At 40.1% G+C, this 23,123-nt stretch overlaps 1 protein-coding gene across 1 annotated transcript; it reads right to left on the bottom strand.

Moving 5' to 3' along the window:
- Positions 1-841: 841 nt before the first annotated feature.
- Positions 842-12,838, bottom strand: LOC138607271 (neurturin). The gene is made up of 4 exons (XM_069679851.1): positions 12,781-12,838; positions 6,333-6,394; positions 4,747-4,921; positions 842-1,245 (listed from the first exon to the last, which is right to left on the bottom strand). Exons 1-4 carry the CDS (start codon positions 12,836-12,838, stop codon positions 842-844), a joined length of 699 nt encoding a protein of 232 aa, XP_069535952.1.
- Between the last annotated feature and the right edge of the window lie 10,285 nt (positions 12,839-23,123).

Genomic DNA, 23,123 nt, shown 5'->3' on the forward strand with positions numbered 1-23,123 from the left:
CAAATAATGCAGTGTTAAGGGGTCATGGTGATTTCCTGAAAAAAACATGAACATTTGTTAACATGTGCACTAATAGATTACATTTTGTAACTATTTCCAAGACTGTTGGGAGACTGGGTTACAAATTAAGAAAAAAATGACCCGTCATACTCTCTTGAGTCTGTATGTTTCAGCCACAATTGTCAGCATGCAGGTAGCCTCTTCTAACGCTAGCTTCAACTTGTGGACTAGCTAGTAGCTGTTAGCCACATAGCTAATGTCATTGATAGATAGGTGGTTGTATGATTTTTGTGCAGATAAAGGACGAATGGTAAATTCAACAGCATCTAGTCAAACACAGAAGTTATCAGTATAAATATACTGAATTCTGGTGAGATAGCCAAGCTGCACTCTTAGAAATGTAAACTGCTACTAAGAGCTTTTGTTGCAAAAGAGCTGAAGATCTCCAACATGGCTGCCAGAGGGTGTTGCATTTCCCAAAAGCCTCCAATGGGCTAATTCAAGGACACAAAATATATTCCACTGTGGATAGGAACAGTACTGATAGTTTCCTCCTCTGTACTTATTGCTGGTGGCATTAAACAATCCTTCCACTACCCCAGGTTGGTGGCAGACATCCAGATAGCCTGCTGGTGCCATCAGGCTCTAGCTGACGGCATCTGAACCTCCACTAGCTATTAGCGGAGGGAAGGCCCTGGACGCTGCACTGTGGTCCCCATTCCAGGCCCCATCTTCAGACCACATGAACCAGGGTGAAGTATCCCATTATAGAGACCAGTCTTCGAGGCTCCCACAAGAGCAACTCTCTCTTTGTGTATAGCAGATAAACCTTTCTTTGCAATCATCCCACACAGCTGCAGTTGGCTGCAGAAAGCCACTTAATTGTCTGCCAAGTAGTCTGGGTGTCCATGAAGGACACAGTTTCATATCTAGTAGGCCGGCAGCAGGGATGACTGCTGACTTTCTTCCCAGTGATGCTCCCGTTGTCCATAAGAGACTTGAGGGCAAGGTCATAGTTCTTCCGTGAGCTGTAGCATGTGCCAACACAGTACTTAAAGAGGATTATCTCATCCGAATCATAGCCAAGACCGAGATCCCGCACCCGCATCTGCTTCTTCTCCAAGTGGCAGTCGCGACTGCTCTTGTGTTTCTTGCGGTTCCTTCTTGACGTTCTGGGCAAGTTTGGTTCATGAGGGGAGCGAGGCCATCTGCTCTTTTGGATTTCCTCTTCCTGTGCCCACTCTTCTGCAAGAAAAGGAAAGGGACACCTTATTACGTAACTATTGGATTATTTGAAAACTTCTGTGATTGTATCAGAAAAGGCATTGCGGCAGAATGTGACAAATTTCCAAAATTTTGATGAACTTGATGGAGCATTGTCATTGTATCGTAATTGCATCACTTTGGGCAGGATTGTCCAAAATTATGAGCCAACTTTATTTGTTGCTTTTTTTGGTTACACCTCCTATTGCGAGAGGGTACTGCTATAGAAACACTGTTTCCCATTAAATAAGTTTTCAGGAAGTTCAAATGCCTGTTTGACGGGATGTTTAAAAATAGTCTTTATGCCTATAGACTATACGGCTCTAATAAGTATTGACCTTACCTTATTAATGTGATCCGCCCATTTTTTTACCAAACTGTTACTTTTTTGCTATCACCAGCTAGTCCACTGAGTCTGTCTGCTGATTGGTGATGACCCGGTTGTGTAAATTGGCTTAATCGTACATTTTCACATTACCTTCTACAAGGCTAAAAGCAGTGCTATGGGAGCTGTGAGACTGAAACAAAACTGTAAACCATGGAACTCACACAAGAACCAGGTATCAAGACTTTACAAAGACATCTTGTATCACTTTTACTCACTTAGCCATATGTTCAGACCTTTACTCAGACACCTCACAGATTCCTGGAGTAGATAAACATATTTGGCATGTCAAGTGTGCGATTAGTTAATCTCCATTATCTGCATTATTGTGGTACAACGACATACTGGAAACAATTTCGAGTATGATGAAGAGGAAAAATATTTGTTTTTATTTCTGCATGAGCCCAACAACTGGTGTCACATTCTCTGTGCTATATTATATGGCCAATACAATTCATTAGATATGTTATACTGTCTATAATCTGCTATGCTTGTATTTCTGCTCTAGAATAGGAGCATCAGAAACATAACCCAATTTCACCCATGGGATCATAAAGTAATTCTGATTCTCTCTCAGTCCCTCAGTAAAAGTTGCTTTCAGCAGCCGTGTGATGAGCTCTTAAGAAGAAATCTTTGAAGAATGTTGTGATATTTAGGACTCCTGATGGTACGATGAGAAAGTTCATATGGTGCCAGATGTCTACTGTGATCTTTAGAGACTCAAAGGTGAAAAACTTCTCACACTGTAGTTTATGCACTGGATTAGACTGGACTTTTATGAGCTAGCAGGGGAGAGCATGTGTGATTAAATTGAAAGCAGACATGTGCGTTGAAACTGGGAGTGATTCCTCTGGTTATCAGCTGAGTGCTGCAACATGTACTGTCACTATGCAGGGTCATTAACAGGGGAGCATGCTGCTGGCTGAACTCCAACAGGAGCTGGAGTTGCTTTTTTCAGTTGCCAGGAACATTTCAAACAAGATTTACCCACTCCGCAGTGGAGACCTGGCCCAGGTGTCTGACTGATTTCTACTTCCTGACCTGTGGATGGCTTAGCCCTGCATTTTCTCTAAATGCCTTCATGCAGTGTGTTCCTAAGGGAATGGTTATTAGCACTGTAGAATGCTCATTTACAGCAGCAGAGATGCTTGTCAGTTCATGCCTTGATGTTTACCAAAAGAGAAAACTTGTAATCATGAGAAAAAAAGAACAGAAAAATGCATAGAAAGATTCCCCAGGCAAAGAGCACAGGACGCATTCAGTCAAACCCTGCTCAGGTACATATTCAGCCCTGTTAAAACATGCCACATGGGTTTCCATTATAATGTAATTACACAACTATTCCATGTTAGAATTGAATTGGGCAATGTTCTGGCAATCATGTGTAACCGTACTGAACATCATTTCTCGTGCAGTCACGAGAAAGGGGTGATGCTTTAGGGGTTTAGTGTAACATTTTCCATCACTTTCATGAACACAGTTTACGAGGGAAGAACGGGAGAAACTTAAGTTAGGTTTGCCAGACAACACCACCAAAACAACGTCAGTAACACTAGTTATTGACACAATGTGCAGTAACTGCTTGAAGCACAGAAGTACAGTAACTCTGTTCTTTGAGTTGATATAGGCTTGGAGGAGAAGGCATGTCCCATCAGATACAGGAGTAAAACAAAGCTATCCTCTAATAATATTCAACATGAGGGGGAAACTTTTATATAACAGACCTTTGTTTTAACACGGTTTTTGGTGAATGTTTTTGGCTGACTCTCCTGGACATGACCATGTTTTAAATATACCTGTAGAAGTAATGATTAATCGTGGTCCATGATTCTTCTTCTATTAAGTTGTATGTGTGAATATTGTTTCCTTTGCTAATTTAAATTTTCTCATCGATTATTTTTAAATAATGTACAATGGACAGGTTGGCTTAGATTACTTTTATTTTACTTTTTAGTGTCAGTTTGTTAGTATAAGTATGATTAATTTATGATTATTTATCACTTAAGAGAAGTAAAGTCTGGTTTAGTTACTTACCAAACTGACTTGTAGAATAAACAGACATACATTCCACAGTTGTTCATTTTATTAAGCTGTGCTGAACACGAATATGATGCATGACAGAATCCTGCACATTGGATTGATTATTTTTACCCTCTTGTACACAGGGGCCCTTGTTCAGTTGACCAAGGCCATACTCAGTGTTGAAAACTACCAGGCAAATTTTCCAGAGGCTATATTAGTCATCCAGGAGTGACACAGTGCTTTTTAATGGCCTCCACTTCAGATTTATGAAGGTTTGTTTTCAACATCTTTGCTGTAAAAACTGAGAAATGTTATAGTGAAAGATGAAATGGAAAGTGTCCTAAGCTTTGAAGCCAAGTGTTGTATGCCCTCATTGTATGTAATCCCACTGGGCATGTTTTATAGAGTTTTCCAACATACTTGATACTACAAAATGTCCATATTGTTCTTGCTTTGGGTTTGGGTCTCATTTCTTATGAAAGATGATCACATTTTAAAGTAGCGAGGAACAGGGTTTCTATGAAGTTTTTCTGCCAATAAAATCACATCTCAGCAACTTGAGGTTCACAAACTATTCTACATGTCCCAGATTTGTGGATGTATGTTTTGATTTTCCACAAGCATCTAAAGGTACATTTTGCGATTTTGCGATTTTTATTTTATTTTATTTATTTTTTTAGGCCAAAGGACTGATTATCTCCAGGCAGCATCAGTGGTTAAAATCTCTAAAAACAATGGATGTTTAGGTCCAGCAGTCTTGGCGAAGACGGCTTTTGTCGTGAAGAAAGGGCAGATCTTATGTAACTACCACAAAACTAACTGGGTGGAGTTTGAGGTGGATGAAAAGGTAAACAAAGCTTGTGGCTTTGGTGACCTCCTACAGTTTCCTGTGTCACACCAACAGTCAGCACCGGTTCCTTCCAACCATTACCACAAAGATTTCCTAACCTTGACAGAGTAGGTATTTTCACCCACATCATGACATTTCCCATCTTCAACCAAACTGTTCTGTGTATAAACTCAACCAAAACTAAAGAGGTGACGGTGCTGATGATGTGAAAAAATTAAATACCAACCAATGGCTTCAGGCCAAGGTGTGTGGAAGCTTCTGTCCTGTACCGGATCCTCTGCAGGAGACCAGGAGGGCTGCCTGAGGACACGCTGGAGGTCTGACTGAGCCTCTTTATTATCCTCCTCAGAGAAAACATCGTCCACCAGCATCAGCAAAGACGCCACCACCCACAGCATCACCTGACAAGATCAAGTAAAAGAGAAAATGTCATAGTGTAGAATTCCTCAATTAAATAGTGCAAGTCAAATAATTATGTACAATCAATTTCAGGAACATAAATATTAAATGATTTTAAATACATTTCCCTGTTAATTGTATTTGAGAGAAGCAGAAGTACCTCTAAACTGTATAAGATGAAGAAGTTGAGTAAAGCAGATGAGTAAACTTAGTTTCTTAAACAGTTTTAAATAACATATTTGTTACTCTTAAACACTGTGAACAACAGACAAAGGCACTGGAAAAGCATGAGGATGGTACTCATACACTACCAGTAGTGACAGCCAATAGTGCAGTTTTTGAACCTTTGTAAAACAAGAGCACATCATTGTTTTTTTCTTCACACAACTAAATAAAAAACCTTTTTATTTCTAAGAACTAAGCACACAGTCACATGTGTGACCCTGCAGAGAATGAGTGTAATAACAGGCAGAAAGCTAGCCAAAGCCTCTCTCTATTTAAAGTAAGGCCTGCATCCTATTTGTGTTTATTTAAATCTCTAAGACAAATCTCCTTGTAATACCAGTGAACATAAATGCTTTATATGTCAGTATGTGTTTGCCTGCAGTCTTACTTTTCTTTGATTTTGTTGGTGCATTGTTACATTTGTTGGTGTTTTTCCTCACCAACCGCTCACAGATCAATAAACAAGCATGAAACCACCAGCAGGACTAAAAAACTTGCCGGAATGAGATACTACCAAAACTCTCTCCAATAAAAGATAATGCTTTTATCTATTATAGGCTGCATGGCGCTATGATGGGTAAAGAAACATCCACTGGGAAGCACAAATGTTGGTGACCAAATTTTTTGACAGTCCCTCTTATCGGGAGATATTTCATTACATAGTTGAAAACTCTTCGCCGCTAGAACCAGCTTGATGATAACTATTGCATGACTACAGTAATCAAGAGATTTTCATCTTGACTGTGCCACGAGAAGCTAGTACGTGCATTTAATTTAGTCATATGGAGTGTACATACATTGTGGAAACTGAAAGCTGCCCTGGGTAAGCTGATCTATTCCGTCTGCTCTTTCACATGGAAATTGTGTCTGGGTTCCCTGTGTCTGGCTTTGAGCCTATAGAGGCTCCGTCTCCTCGGCATTGTGGGATACCTGCAGCCGACACCTGCACCTCTTTAATTACTTAATTGACACGGGACACCTTCTCACAGTGCAGGTGAGCTAAATATTTTAACATCACTTATAAAATGAGTTTCTCCACAGTGTCTGGCAGGAACATGAGGCCCAGATCAAATGGGCGATGTAGTGGAAACTGGCGGGTGGTGAAACATATATGCCGACAGTCTGCCTGCAAAACCTACTGGCCTACTTTTCCCTCTGATTCTCAGTCATTCACAAACTCCTGCTCACCTTCCAGTTCTTCAGGTGATACTGGGTAGTCGTCGTTTGCTGCCTCCACCAGGTTTTTCCATCTGAAAATGAAAATAATAATAATAAAGTGAAGCACTTTTCATTCAGTATAATTAAATGTTCTTTTTAAAAGCATTTTGGGATGTTCCCACAAGTTACGAGGAATTGCACACTTTAATAACAAGGTACATTTATTTCTGTGAAATCTTTACTGATCAAAAGAGCTTCACTGATGATTCATCACAGTGCCATGGGCCCTGAGCAAGTTCAGTTCACTCTAACAGAATGACACTCTGCACTCCGACAGTATGTCTGAGAAGAATTTGTATAAATGCTCCCTGGTGGTTATAGGCAAATGAATATATTTTCAGAGGAAATCTCTGATTAATATAGGTCAGTTAAAACGTATAACTCTCCCCACACTTTAGCTTTGAAATCCCCCAAAATTCCAGCTATCCTTTTCAAAAATCTAAATAAACAAATGGATTTCTTACAATGTTGTACTGGAGTCTGGGAGTCAAGAACTTCTTTATTCTCTCACACTTGAATGGGCCTCAGAGGTGTTTTGACTCAGGCCTGTCTCGGCCAGAAATCTCAACTATTGCCGTCGTTGGTCCTGAAAGAGTTTATTTAACTTCCATGTACTGTCTATCTGCCTCCGTGCAGAAGGGAGAAGCTGATGTTTGATGTCTCTGTTTTGTCATTTAAGTCTGGTAACACTAATGTGTAACACTGTGTATGACCTGATCTTGTCTTGGACTTGACATGAGTGGTTGTGTCTTTAGTTCTGTATGAAGCTTCCTCACAGTCTTCTACCACCTAGGGCAAGTATGTCTCTTTGCTCTCTGGTATCTTAACAGATGGCTTAATGTCTTTGTATTTATATTCTTAACCAGATCACAAAATGCAGTTGTTTGCCTGAAAGTTGAGGCTAATAGACTGTAGTTTGCTGTTGTCAGTCAGCAAGGGAATACGTTTAGTAATCCTGCTCAAACTAATTCAGTAGTTTGCATGTATTGGTTGTTCAGGCACCTGTTGATATTTGATTTGTGGATGAGCCAGAGGGGTAAGGGCTAATAGTTATTGTTCAGAATTGATCATCCTTATGTTCCACACTAATCTAACAAAGACAGTGTTCCTTATAGCAGGGGACATGAGTGAGATCATACCTGATGATAGGATTTTTACATATACAGAGAAATCACTTGGATCATGCAAAGGTCGACACTAGGTCATTTTACAACAGAGGAAAAATGTAATAATCTGTCAGAACACATTTAAGGGCCCCTCCAGCAAAGTCCAACAACAGTTCAAGGACAGTCCTGCGCAGGACTTCCTCAAAGACTTGTCACAATACAGCTGAGGAATGCGGCCTTTATTCAACGGAAACTGACACAACCAATGTATTCTGTGTTGTTCTCAGTACCTCACCATCCATTCAACATCTGTAACTTGTTAAATGATGTGGTTTTGAATCACTGGGAAATATCCTTTACAACAAGGACGTTGATTGTAATAGATCTTTAAGTGACACATAAAAGCTTTCACTTTACGCTTGCTTTGCTGTGCCACTGTCAATATCTGTTTTTAGGAAGCAACTTGTGTGGTTGTTGAATTCCTGACTTTATGAGTTGGACAACTCTCAGAAAAAGCATTAGTTTGGTTTTGCATGATCATTCTTTATAGGCTTCCTTGGGGAGGGGGGGGGGGGGGGGCACCTGGTGACATTCGATATCAGGAAAAAAAAGTTGCTGTTGTCTGCTTTAATAAAATGTGCAATGAGATCACAAAATCATCCCTAAACCACGCACACCAGCTCAGGGAGTGAATGTTGAAGGCCAAATAGGAGACAGATTGGTATGATGGCCCATTCAAGGAAAAATCAGACCGGTTTAAAATATGGGATCTAGCGGAAAATGATTCACTTGACAAAACGTTTCTTAACAGTAATGAACAGGTCTAATAAAATGAAAAAAAGCATAAATCTACTAGGTACTAGGTACTGGGATCTAAGCCAAAATATGAATGGCTACAAGTCCATTTTATAGAAGGATGATACAACACAGAAGCTTTCAAGTTCCCTCCCCCTAATAAAAAGAAATTACAACCAGGAGGTCTTGGAGGAGAAGTTTGTGTTACGTAATAAAAGCCCTCAAACAAGACACACAACAAGATCCTGTTCATTATTCTCTTAAGGTGGCGGTTAGGTAAAGGTCCACCAGGATGTAAAGACGGAAAAACAAGAGAGCAAAAGAAAGTTTGTGGTTTTGTTTGATGTTTTTGATGTTTTTTTAAACTGGATGTTAGTAAAACGGTGTCAGTGTTTCTGCCTCTTTTAGTAGAGAAAACAAGGATGGAGAGCAGGCTACGGTAGGTGATACGGATCAGATTACACAACACTGACTGTGTTTGCATGTGTGTGTGTGTATGTGTGTGTGTATGTGTATGAGTTAGAGCCAGCATTGCCACCCTTATATCAAGCCTGTAATGAAGTTTTAAAGAATGAGCAGTTTCATTAGTGGAAACTTGGACTAAAAGCTTTATTGTACCCTACAAAATAGAAGTGTTCTATGATTCAGTGTTTGCGTGTGTGTGTGTGTGTGTTTTAACATGATGGTGAAATTGTTTTAGTTAGTATTTCACCATAGGAACACTTTCCATAACACAGCAAATTGAGGGGTTGAGAGGGGTAATATGGACCCATTTCACTCATTTTGTAAACCAGCTCACTGGATACATTTCATTGGGAAGCATTGACAAAAAAAAACCCAGAATCTTATTATACGTTATCAGAGGGAGGGCATGTGTCTCAAATGCGTCATGAATGTTCACAAACTTCACCACACAACCAGCATCCTGAGTGTAGCGACTATGATTGTAAAGGAGACTTACTGGGCTCCTCACTGTGAAGTGTCCGTGCACGAAAAACAATCAAAAGTCAAGATGTGTTTAACCGTTTATTTAACTCAAATCTGACAAAATATTTTAATACAAAAAGGCAAGATGTAACTTGACAGTCAACAGAAAATGTCAGAGCCCAATTCACCCCTTTTGTCTGAAATCCCACCACCCAACTAAACAGGTATATAAAGGAGAAACCACTGTGCAACACAAACAAATAATACACATAGACATACAGCACATGATGGCTTTTACACTGAGGAGCAATCAAAGTTTATTCTGTCTCCAAGTTCAATGCTACAACCTGAGGGTATTTTAATGATTGACTTTGTAGATTGTCACAATAATTGTACACATTCATAAAAACACATTAATGATCACTCATCTCTTCAGTACACATGAATGAAAAGTAAAAAGATGAGCCACTAAATTCTATAAATGTCCACCAGAAACACCCACACAAATATCTCTGCTGAGCAATGTGCATGTTTGCCTGCATCTAGCTTGGAGAAGCATGTTCAAGCCTTGGCAGCATCTGAGTCCCCATTGGATTGGATTGTGGTTGTAACTTTCCTGGCTTGGTGTGCGGAGGTGTGAAAGGAATTGGAGTCAGAACTTCTCTCTAAATATTTTTTTTTAATTTATTCTACATAGAACTACAGTTATTTTTCATGAGGACCACAAAGCGCAACACTATGGTGCTGTTTACACCTGTAAACGCACTAAAGATGCATTGAGGAGGCATTGCGATCCGATCACTCAGGCCACATTTGGAGAGGGTCTGTGACACATCTGTTAATCAGTTCATCCCCTTTTACTGGGTAACAATTTGGCCTGATTTATTGATTAAGGTTCTCTGATTTAATACAAAATATGTCGTCACACAACGTATTGATTGATAGCATTATGAATCAATATGGGGTGCATCTTTATTTTCAAAACAGGGCGATCCGTTACAGTTGAGGGAAGGAGGTGAGACAGTGTCTGAATGCGGTCGAGAGACGTGACCCCCGTACAGTTCATCATCCTTTATAACAATGAAGCGCAGTGAGGATACAGACGTTTCATAGAGCAGATGTAGCTCAGATCTAACCGTCTGTTTTTTCATTGTTAACAGAGACTCTGGTCTGCAGTGCATTTCATACCCTTCACTAATAAACCACAGAACTGTAGACAAACATGACACTTCAAAGAAAGTTTTATATTATGTTGACAGTGTCCATATTCAACCCAACCCCCTCTCTCACTCCATATGAGTGCTCTCTCTGCACTCTCTGCATTGAGTTTACGTTTCTGGTTGGCATATAGATCAGGGAAGTGAGATCTAATCACACATAGTCACTAAAGATGCATTTGGAGATGCATATTAATGTCAGGTGTAAACAGGGTCTTTAGTGTGTCAAGTAGAGACTGTCGGTAAACTGCCAAAACAGGAAAGATAAGAAGATGCAGTGTGATGCAGCCAGCGGGTGCTGTGACAGCAGTTGCCTTCGAGTGTAGCCGGTCAGAACAGGCAGAAACACTTTTACCTCTAGATGTGTTTGAACAACAGGTTGTACACCTAGTTAATTTAAAGTGTACTGGGGTATAAAGCCAACATTTGTTACGTTTGTTGCACTATTTTGCAAAGTCTCTGCAGAAATCTTCATCAATAAATCAACATTTTGCCTTAAAAATGTGTCACCTTGAAAATAAAATGTAACGGACATTTCTTAACAGCTCACAGCCATACCAAAAGTAAAGATGGCTGTAGTATTTAATAAGTATTGAGTACATTGTAGCCAAAGCCTGTAGCGTCAGTTTCAAATCCTGAAACACCGAACATAAACACAGGCGTCCAATCACACTTGCTTTGGAGTAAAATGGACTCTATCCATGTTTATGTGTCCGCGGAGGCGGTGGAGCCAACATACCCTGTGTGAACCTCTTGATAGATATCCAGAAGACATTTTTATATAAATTGAGCTTTTATAAATGAAGTGGGGCTGTTTGGATTTCCCAGTGTGAGCGTGACTGGTGTGGAGCAGATGTTACTGTGAGCTCAGCACCCGGCTGACAGCTTCCACTATCAGGCATGTGGCGGGAGCTTGCTCTTTTCACTCAAAAGTTACAAGCTAGTGTAGCTTGAGTGAAAATAAATTCAAATTCACCAATGCTCTTTCCTGATATTGGAAGCTGGAGTATGTTGGGGTTACAGGAGCTGCTGATGAGAACAGCATTGTCTCAGTCAGTCTGGGAGAGGTTAGCTCTGTTTACAGTAATGCCTCGAGCCATCATTCCCAAAACTTTAGTGTTTGTAGAACAAAACTCAATCCATATTTCCAACTCAATCCTTTGCTTCCATATTAAGCTTCAACCTTATTTTGTGAAAAACAAATAACAACAGAACCAAAGAACGTCACTTCCTTTGTTCAGATTGTACCCAAGCTGAAACAGTACGGAGCAGTACAGAACAGCTCCTACAGAAAGTTAGCGTGCAGATAAAAAATAGCCCCTATGCAGACTTTCTCTACTCAGGGTAAGCTATTGATAGGCATCTTCATATCCAACTCAGAAGTCTCCTACTTCAGTTTGTATAATCTTTACAGCTTTCAAAAAGTATAAACAATACCCTTTACCAAAGAACATGCTGTAAACAGAAGAAGGTTTATGCTCCATCTCATTACAGTATATTCATTTATTAGATATTTCATTCTATCTGAGTTACTACGTATGATATTAACCTACCTGCTATAAAGCAATTACAACTTCATCAGAAACCAAAGTCACAGAGACTGTAAAAGTGAAGGCAGGGTCACTGAGGCCACTCCAATACAGAGCATCATTATGAAGCCAAAGGGCATGTAGGTATTCAATGAACGGTGTCATCTTTAAATTCGTACAATTCTCAGAGCCTGGTTACCATTTATCTCACAACTTGCCACACAGGAGGCGTTTCAACCACAATTTTCAGTCATCCATCTCATACACATCTGATGGAACAGATATGCTTCTACAGGTATTTAATCATTAGAGGTGACACAGGCCATGCTTTATTAGCCTGTGCGTATCCATGACTTAAACAATACAGTATTATCCTTATAAAATCAGGATGTAATAGAATGTGATTTGAAATAACAACAGCTTTGATCAGGGGTTCCCAAACTTTTCCATGCCAAGGCCCCCCAAACAGCATTAGCTTCTGGCCGGGGACCCCCAAACCCACAGACAATGCTACAAAATATGTAAAGAAACATCAACTTTTAGAATGTATTTTCTTACTTTTAGCTTGCTGTGTGAATGCAGCAGATTGCCTGACCAAATGCTCTTCTTTACGTCTGAAGAAGTCTACTGTTTTATCGGCCTCTGCCGGATGTTTTTGCATCAAGTGACGCTGAAGTTTCGAAGGTTTTAAACACTCGTTTGAGAGGGTCTCCAGACAGAGGACGCATTTCGGGCAATCATGGCCATTTTTCTGTATTGCTGTAAAGCCATACTTAATGTATGCTGCCTCATATTTTCGGATTTTAGTTGGCCATGAGTTCTTAGGTTTTTTTGCAGCGGAGACCTCCATGGCAGGGCTGTTGGTCTGCTCCTTCGGTCTGTTTGTTGTCAAACACCCCCATTTTGCGCTAGCTAGCTACACGCAAGCTTGAGGAGCAGAGCAGCTTGATAACAACCGCCAGGTCTACACAGATTATGACGTCGTTATGACGTCTTCATGCCGAATTTGCAGCTGAATTTGAGAATCCGAGATTACGGCAGTTTACGTGTTGTACGGTTCAGGAAAAATGGTTATTAAAAAAAATAAAATGAAAAAATAAAAAATAATATATATATATTTTTTCTTTTTTTTTCTTATCTTCCCTCCAATTTTCTGAGGCCCCCTTAGTGCCCCCTGGCGGCCCCCACTTTGAAAACCACTGGCTTAGATGACAGCTTAGTACATGAGTGAGTGTGTGTGTGTGTGTGTTCAGTTCCATTCATCACATCGGCTTGAGAAAAACATGTGATCAGTACTTTTCATAGAGTGCCCTACAAACATGTGGAAGTGTTGTCAGCTATGCTACTGTTATTTTACTATTTTTAAATAATAATGGGGAAGGTCTTACTGCAATGAAAAGTATATGTTTATTCTCCCTCCCAACTGCGATATCTGTCAAACAATTCCAAACCAGTAGTTATAACTTTAGAAGTGCACACTTTCTTCTCATGTATAGGGACAGGGTGACATATTAGGACTAGGGTTATTAAGTTGGTCTGTTGTGGTACCATGCTGTAGAGGTTTTTTTTTTGTACAAAGTGAATTGTATTTCACTATATTTCCTTGTCAAATACAACAATTAGTGCTGTCTAACACATGTAAGTTGCTGCATTAATGGACCCTATATGGACACTACAGCAGATGTATATCAGACACACAGGTGGAAGTGTTTCAATGCCTGCCAAATTTTGCAGATCATTAGCACATTTTGCAATAAAGCAGACCAAAGCTACTCTGTGAGTGGAAGCTCACAGCCCATAACTCGTCCAAAGGCCACCCTGCAATCACTGCTGTTTGTTGTTCTTTTGACGTGGGGTTTTTGAAACTCCCGATTTTCTCCTACGATCCACACAGAGCGGTTACATGTTATACTCTCGCCACAGCTTCATTTAAACATGCTACATGTTTCTGTAAAGACACACAACACTACATGATCCAGAGATGCTGCTCTGGAGATCTTCACCAGCAGAGACTAAATATGACTTTTGCTGAAGTTTCCCACCAGTAAAAAGACCCACTGACCCAGAACAGGCTGTATTTTCTCTTTATGCTACAGTGTGGGTAAGAACATATTCAATGACCTTAAAGGCTTGTAAAATATTTATGAGCGCAAATTCAAATGAAATTGATAACATGGTACGGTAAATGTTCTAACTAAGCAGCAGCTGTCTCACAGCAGTAAAAGTCAGATATTAGTTTCTGTGTTCTTTCCCTTTAAGAAGACGTTTTCATAAACCCCTTTAGATCTGAAAGTGATGTCCAACCATCTGCCACACTTCACAAACTCCTTTTTTGGTTTCACTGTAAAGCAAGTTAGCAGCCTCCCCATGTCTTTATTGATCAATTGATACCAGTACCAGTAAGTATTTACTGGCTCTCAGTGTAACTAACAGATTTAGCAAAGCAACCTATTGGTCCTATTATTGTAACAGTGTTAAGACCCACTCAAGCAGAGCTCTGACATTAAGATTTTCCTGACCTTTAAATTTGTATTGCCTGCTTGTGCTGGGCAGAGTGCAAGATGCACAGGTGAGAGGGAGGCAAACGGGAAGGAGGTTCATTCAAATGAGGCAGCTCAAAACATGTTGTTGGTATTTCTGTGGAAATTGAGTCGAGATGTTGCACTGAGAATAAACCTCAATCAGAAGCACATCTGTTTCTGATGCCCCCTGGCAATCCTTTTATTTTGTCAACAAGGGCAAGGTAAGTATTAGGAGGAAAAACATAAATAAATTAGCAATTTCTAATAAAATTAATAATCTTATTGATCCTATTGATAAGTTAAATGAGGGATACTATTTATCATAATACCGTCACTATCACACAGGGGTGACTGAGCCTGCTGGCCCACGTGTTAAAGATTGCATTTGCTTTACAGAAGAACTATGACACGAATTCACTGTCCCACTCAAAATCACAAGTGGGCACAATTAGTGACTTTAGTGACATCATCATCCAGCAGTAATATGTCTCCGTCAGTGCAGGTAAGCTGAGCTAATATAACACACTTCCTCTTCAATTCACTAGTGTTTTAAGCAGTGTACTGTTTGTCTGCTTATACATCCATGGAGCTAACAGGATTACTATGACGGAATAAACAAAGACAAGATCCATAATGTGACTGAAAACTGGCTAACGTCACACTGAAACATGTTTTTTAATCTCTGGAATGTCGACACTGTAACTTTAAATGTCCATAACTTAATCAAAAACTAGCCTCTGGCTCTATCTGCAGATTCTTGTTGCTTTATGATGACGCCATAAAAATGAGCATGTCTCTGTGAGCATAATATAGTGGTTTGGTTTCTTAGCGTTACAGTGATTGGCTCAGCTGTTTCAGAATGATTTGGCCTGCGATTGACTGACTGACTAAGAGAAAGACTCATTAAAACTAAGCTGCTGGAGACTGAATTTCCCAGAGGGAGTCATCCCAAAGGGATCAATAAAGTTGAGTCTAAGTCTAAGTCTAAAAACACCATATTTTACCTCTATATATTGTATATTCTGCTGTCCGTCTGCCTTCAGTGGCACTATGCTTGTATGATTTAAAAAAGCAGATGAAACTCGAGAAGCCCTCTTACTTCTGCTCCAGGTTCTTGCACCTTTACATTAATTTTTATCTAATCTGCATTAAAACTTCAAAACTACAAGCTTACAGATGCAAAGCCCACGTATGCAGTGCCCCATGTAGAGACACTTTTGTCATAAGAATGTATTTATCAAGTGAGTATTTCTGTCCCCCTGAAAACAGTTTATACAATATTTACTGGCTTTACAGTCCTGCTTTGGAATCCACCAACTCCTGAGAAGCTGCTGTCAGTCCACTTTTCCCTTTTGTAACCTATATGATCATATCAAAATAAAAGCTCATCAAGTGAAAGCATCTGAAGTATCATTGCTCCCTCTTGTAATAATCTCAGCAACTGCGAACAATACAGAGAACTGTTAAATATTAACACATCACAGTGATGTCCCTAAAATAGACACTTGGATAGAAAAGCAAGTCACTGCCGAGCTGAGGCTCAGTCCAACAAATTGTTTTCTGTAATGTTGTCCCAAAATTATTCTCCACTTCCGTTTCATCAGAATGTGCTCTCTCAAAAAGAGGCACAGTTGTTATCTTTATTCTCTTAAGAAGAGGAAGAATGTAAGTAAAGACAAACAGACTAAGCTGCTGTCGTAGAAATTAAAGGATGAATTTGTTTTGTCCTTGTGTGGTGCAGTGTATCCATGCTGGAAGCTGCTGAGGTTATTATAAAGAGAAGAGGGAAAGTGAAAGAGGTTGTCTAAAGACATAAACCAGCTCTCTTCTTTGCTTATGATTTGACTTAATAAAGAGACTTCATTTTCAATTTTAAAACAATCAGACACTGCAATACAATCACTAATAAAGTGATGTTCATCATATTAAAATATAAAAGAATCCTAAATGACTTTGTATTACATAACACCTTTTTTTCTATGATATGAAGTTGCACAGGACATAAAGGTTGTAGAGATACCCTCATACAGTTTTAGTCTGTTTGAATATAAAGTAATAATGCATAGTAATAAACTACAATGCATTTGGGATAGGTAGTTTTATTTTATGTCAGTATATACCACAGGATTTAACCTTTCAAAATAAAAGGATCTACAACTGCCTTGAATTTAAAATAAAATATTTATTGTATATTTAATATTAATTTAACAGTTATAAACGTAAATTCCTTTCAGTCTCTAGCTATCATCATTATCACTGATAAAAGCATATGGTTGAAAAGATTGAGTGACTTGGAAGATGACCTTCATTCAACATCTGCAAAATGTCTGTATATCTCACATTCAATTTATGTTTTGTTTTTTGTTTGTTTGCTCTTGTTTTTTATTATGACTTACGATACAAACATATAAGAATTTGTAGATCTATAAGTTGAAACATTCTCCTGTCAGATGAGTTCTGCCTGTAAAAACTAAAGGCATGTGGAATGTCTGCTTAGGCAATTAAAAAACAGTTTCTTACATGTTAATACATGGCATGTTTCATAAAGATATCTGTCTTTATCTATCAGTTAAAAGTAGTGGAGGCGGTTAAAACCTTTTATTATTTCATACATTGTGGCTGACGGGCTGCAGAAACTTTGCGGCTGACCTCAGGTCAGAGCTCTGTCGCTGTTAGAATACGGCACATTTGTCATCAATAGTCTTACCTTTGCCGAGTTTGCTCGTCCTCCCGATCATGGACGTGAGTGTAAAAAGCAAAGTGCAGTCGTCCCGGTGCTGTAATAATCCACACACACTCTGATCTTCTCTGCGGAGCTCTGCGGTGCTTCCACGGTTATTTCCTGTCTCATAGTGGCGCAGTCCTGATCCCGGTGCTCCTCATGGCAGGAGACACTGTCAGAGTGACAGCGCTGACCGCAGAGCAGATCCTGCGGGACTGAGATCACTGCTGTCAGAGGAGAGCAGCCGTGCCGTGCCGAGGCGTGCCGTGCGTCCTGCTGCAGGACAGGTGAGGGTCGACTGAAGCTTCACGTCCAGATGTGAGTGTAGGTACGTGTGTGTGTTTAAGTCTGTGATCGCTTCGCGTGGCTTTAAATCAACTCAGCACTGGCTCCTTGTTTTCTTAACTTGGCAACATCAGAAATAGGCTACTCGACAAGACTGAAGGAAGCCCGTGCACATGTGATGATACACATTAGGAGAATGAACTTATTGGCCACTCCCACAACTTTTTTGACGTCAACTTGATAGCAGTGAATCCACAGGGAAGAGTGAGCACTCTTGGTCCAAACAAGTGCAGCTTTATTTGCCCTAGATTATGGAAAACATAGAGCAGTTTAATATTAATGTGTTTATTTATGGATGCATGTAAAACCCAGTGTAGTTACATGGCTTAAATAATTTATTTGGAGGCTCTGGGGCAAATACATTGTCCCAATCCTTGTTGAGGCCCTAAAGACCGCCCAACTACTGTCCACCTCCAAATTCGCATTAGGCCCAGTGTAAGCAGCTCTTTAATGCAACATAATACCTGAGCTTTCGGTGTTATTATAATAATAAAAAAACGTAATTAAGAATGTACCATGTGATCCCAACATAAATTTATGTAACAAAGCAATTTGACCTTTTTTTGTTGCTGTTTTACACTTTACTTGAAAGACTCAAGTGAAGATAATGACCGAGAACATGAAGAGGTGCAACAGAAGTCCCCCTACATGTTGTGGCTGTGGTGCGCAGATACAATTAGACCAGGTTGTCCTTCTAACTACCTTTTGACACAAGTAAATACAATCACAATAACAGTTATGGGCATTGACAAACTCTGACCACACTCAGTGCTTGGAAATATCACTATTTCTACATCTCATCAATCATTATTATGTTTTCATGCCTGAACCCATATATGCATGGGACCATGCAAATACAGAAGGCTATATGTGCATGTTTAATGTCAACACTAACGTATAGTCCACATAGAAGAGTGTAAATGTAGAGCATCAAAAAAACTCATACTTGAATACATGTTATTGTGTTCAATTTCTATCCTTGTGTATACAGCATGGACTGTTTATGGCTGCTAAACTATAAAGACTTGTGATCCCTCTGAGTTGAGCATCTGGTGATTTAAAAGCCTTTATACAATTGTCTATCAGGCTAATCAGCCAGTGCTCCACCTTGTGGTGATATTTAAAGAGAGCTCAAATGACAAATGACATGTTTTTTCAGTCCACATGTGAGTTCATTTAACAATTTAGCCCGCTGACGACAGGTCAGCTGTGTGAGTGGATAGACAGCAGTCTAATTAGTGCTTGTGAGAAAAAAAACAACTTTTAAACCTGTGAGTTACAAGTCAAAATAGTATCGTCAGATAATGTCTGACCTCAGCAACTTTTGAAGTTGGTCACACATGCATTTTACTTTTAAATGACTATCTCTGACCTAGCACAGCAAGTAAAAGAGCATAGACACTTTTCGCTCTCGCAGGCTCTGGTGTGCAACCTTCAATCCTCTGTGACTTATCAAGATTGGCTTGAACTCAAATAAAACTCAACCTCAGCCTTATAAACCCCTCTCCTGATTGTGGCTCTGCAGTCAGGAACACCCCTCCACCCTCTCCTCCACACAGCATCTCCAGCAGCCCCCGAGCCAAAAACACAAGATTAAAACCCTCTGAAGGCCGCAGCTCCTTCTATGGGCAGCGACGGCTGGCTGATCGTTGCTGAAGCCTGACCCCGCCACCCTCCGCCGAACAGGGTCCACTCTCAGCTGCAAATGCTGCCTGATATTTGGAGGTGAGGGGATGGTGTTGGTGGAGGCCTGGCATGGGCAGCGGGGCAAGAGACAGCAGCTCAGAGGGGCACTGAGGGGTGTCCTTGAACGCAGCTCTTCAGTCACACATTTATTCATGACTAACCTGCTCAGTGAGCTGCGTCTGCTCCAAGAGAACAACCAGCTGCCACTAAAGAAAAAGATTCCTGTAAAAGGTTGTGAACAAAAGGAGGAAAATCTCAAACAATATGGAGACCTTGTAACTTTTAAACTTCCCCAAAAGTTTAGTTGTCTTCACAATACATCAGAAGCAACAGGGTCAGTTCTGTCTGCTGTCAAAGGCTTTCTTCTCTGTTTTCATCCTATCCTAGTTTGATCATATTTAGATGAAGGTTACATATATCATTTTGTCAGAGTAAAGCCATGTATCAAGAGTCATTTGGCACTGTCTTTCTCTATTTCTCTGCTGAGCTGCCCTAAATTATAATAAAGATTGGGAAGCTGTAGCCCTATCTCATCATAAGGAAAGTGATGTTATGTGAAGTGTTGATCTTCTTTTACTCTGGATTAAGTTTGTGAATTATTTCCTAATGCTGCAGAAAAAGGCTGCTGAGGGTGTCAAAGGAACTGATTTAAATAATAAACAATTTTGGGGAGAAAATCTTTTTAATAACATTAATTCAGACAAATAAATAATAATAGCTAGCTTTGTTGTTTTGTAGAAAATGGGGAGTGTATTTGCTGTTTGGACTCATGGAAGGTCTATATTTATGCCTTTTTTGTAGGTCTTCTTCCTCTAGTTTCCTGATTCTTTCGTCAAGTGACTGCAGCTCTATTGGTAAAAGCCCAAACTACAAAATGTTTAAAGCTACAGTAGGCAGCATTATTTCATAAGAATTTGGTTAAAATTAAAATTAAAAACTAATTTTGATCATAGCATTTCCCTAACAATATAAAATTGATATTATGTTGATTGCTGATCTGTGACTGTGTGCGCCCGCCTCTTTGTATTTAGTTTGTTAAAAAATGTGTCCGGTCTGAATCAAACAACCAATCAGATTTAGCCTTTCACGTAACTAGCCAATCACAGCGACTCGGTACAAACTAGCGTCATCCGGCTTCCATGTGACTTGAGTCAGCAGCGCACACGGAGGTTGTGTCAGTCAGGAGCTAGGGCAACTTGCGGTAAATTTCCTGTACATCCTTTGCCGACAACAACATATACTGCTAAAGAAGCAAAAAGCAGGGAGGCCTTGGAGGAGAAAAAAGCGATTTAAAAAGAGGGATCAGACAAGTGGGAGTGTAAGGGCTGAAGAGCGATGCAGAGGTTGCCCTGTACCTTCTTGACAGGTAACAGTAGCTCTTGCGGTAACAGCTAAGTTAAGCTGAATTTTTTTTACATTGGAATGTTCACGTTGCTTACTGCTACACAATGGATCAGATTATGATGTTTACATGCACAAACATTGTGAACAGGGGTGATAGACTGGGTGGAAAAAGGAGGACTAAGAATCCAAGACACCTCGGATTTAAAGGGGCACACAAAGTTAGTGTCTATGTACAGAGCTGAGAATTTTGTGCGCCTTTGCTCATGAACAAGACTCTGAGATAGTTGAACTCCTTCGCTTGGGCAGTAATTCACTCCCCACCTTAAAGAAAGACATCTCGCCTGTAAAAAAAAAACTGTTAGTATTCTTTGGAAGACTAAACTGGCCTGTCACAGGCAGAGTCCTCTGGCTGATGAGGCCTGGCTGCTGTCACTCTCGATCTCTGCTCTCCAAGAAACCATTCCTGAGCTGCAGCAGCTCAGATGGCCCAGGCTACGGCCCCCAGCATGGAGTCTCATTCTCAGCCTGCACATCCCACACAGAGTCCAGCCTGAACAGCGCTAGGAAAAACACAGGTCAAATGCCAAACCATCCAACACTTAAAATTATCGTAGTCAAGTACAGGTTAATGTATGATATTTGATTTTACTTAAAAATGTACTTGTCACATCTTTAAAAGAGTTCAAGGTCTGCATGGTAACTCTGCAGCCATAATTCTCGTTCTCGTAGCCACAAATGAAAACTTTTTGGACTTTATTGCACAGAACACCTGTAATTTACTGACTGTAAATTACCCAGATCCTGCTTTTCAGTGATACTACGTCACCACTGACTTACTCGTGTTTTCTATGATTATAAAGTTGTGGAAAAAAGATGAAGACCAGTGCTTCGTAACAACGGTAATAATACAAATTCCAACACAAGTAGTTGATCAGCTCTTAGACTCGATATTTTTTTACTTAAAGGTATAATAAGTATGATTTTCCTAGAAAAATAAAAACTAGACTTTTACAAATGTAATATAATATAAATCATCACTTATGGGCCTCTATACGTGTGTTGGTGAGTGTGTGTGTGCAGACCCTTGTGAGACCCTTCCCTCTGCATCTATTCTGTTGTTTTGCTTTGCACGGGATGTTTTCAGGAAGGGCGCTGTTGTGGTTCCCTGAGCCAATCACAGCGTATAGCTGAGTGTAGGAGTTGGCCTTTTTTCTGTTGGACAGGTAGGTGCATCAAACTGGGTAGGACAAGCTAACCGGCAGTTAGCAAGCTAGTGCAACGGTAACCAGCGGTCAGCATGCTAGCACGAAGGTAACCGTGATGCTGTCGGTGTTAGCTCAGCGGGGTGGGCGTGTTCTCGCACAAGAGAGTGAGAGTGAGCTTCTAGTGATGAAGAGCCCAGGAGGTGGGTCCCAGTTTGAATGTGTTGTTGAGAAAATGCAAGGAAAAATTCTACTTATTGTACCTTTAAAGGAGTTATTTTGACTTTTATAGATTTTCCCACAAATTATAAGACATTTTAAAATGCTGTGAAAATATTGGTTTGTCTTCATTTTCAATGGAATTTAATGTGAATATAAATGTGAATATACTATACTCACATAGTCGAATGTGAATATAAACCAAGTTATGCTTTTCCTGCAGCAAGAATTTATTGATCAAAACAGGTGATTGTAAATAAGATCCTCTTGCACTGAAGATGCTTTTGGTTCGGCAGCTTGGATTGGTTTAGTTCACAACGATTTGATTCACTGTTGGTCTGAGCTTCCTGACTGTAACTGTATTGAAAATTTAACCCTGCAAACAGTGTCCCACATGGGAAACGGGCTGTGCTTCATGATTCATGCTGACATGATGAGCAGATAATTACATTAAAACCTTGCCTCAGGCGGAAAACACAGTTACTATCAAGCAACTAATTTTTTTCCTTAAGGTTCCCAAATCCACTTTTGATGAAATATACCTTCAACTCTGGTGCTTCCATACGTTGACTCGGCTCTGCTTCCCTGCAAAGCCCTGCTTCTCATCTACTGCTTGACTATGAGCGGCTGCACCTGATTATTTTCCCATAAATCTCTACCTAACACAGCGCACTACATCATCAGTCTCTCCTCCACACATCCCAAAGGAAATAATTAACTTTTCCTTGCCAACAGAATGATGGCTTAACCCTTCAGAGAGGAATTGATGGCTGAAATAATTTTATTTCAATACTCATTTAAACTCAATTTAGCCCCTGTCAGCATGATGTATATTCAGGTGTATGGTTATCAGCTGCACAAACAGAGTGTTAGTGCAGAATGAATAATGTGGAGGAAATGGGACCTCAGGAGGGGTTCCTGACCTCGTATCAAAACGCACAGAGGTATTTGTTGTACTTTTGCTTGTAAGCTGCTACTTACATGTGACTTCAGGTCCAAGAGCAACACATACGCATGTGTTTTTTAGACCAAAGCGGATGAGTGACGGAGCGATGCGAGCCGACTGCCAAACCTCACATGCTTCTTCAGTCATGGCCAATTACAACTGGCAGCTGATGTTAGAGAGCGGGCAGGTACAGACAGAAGC

Source organism: Semicossyphus pulcher, unplaced genomic scaffold (assembly GCF_022749685.1).
Source record: "Semicossyphus pulcher isolate SPU_LCO1_2020_fin unplaced genomic scaffold, fSemPul1.0.p SCAF_4, whole genome shotgun sequence".
NCBI classification, from domain to species: domain Eukaryota; kingdom Metazoa; phylum Chordata; class Actinopteri; order Labriformes; family Labridae; genus Semicossyphus; species Semicossyphus pulcher.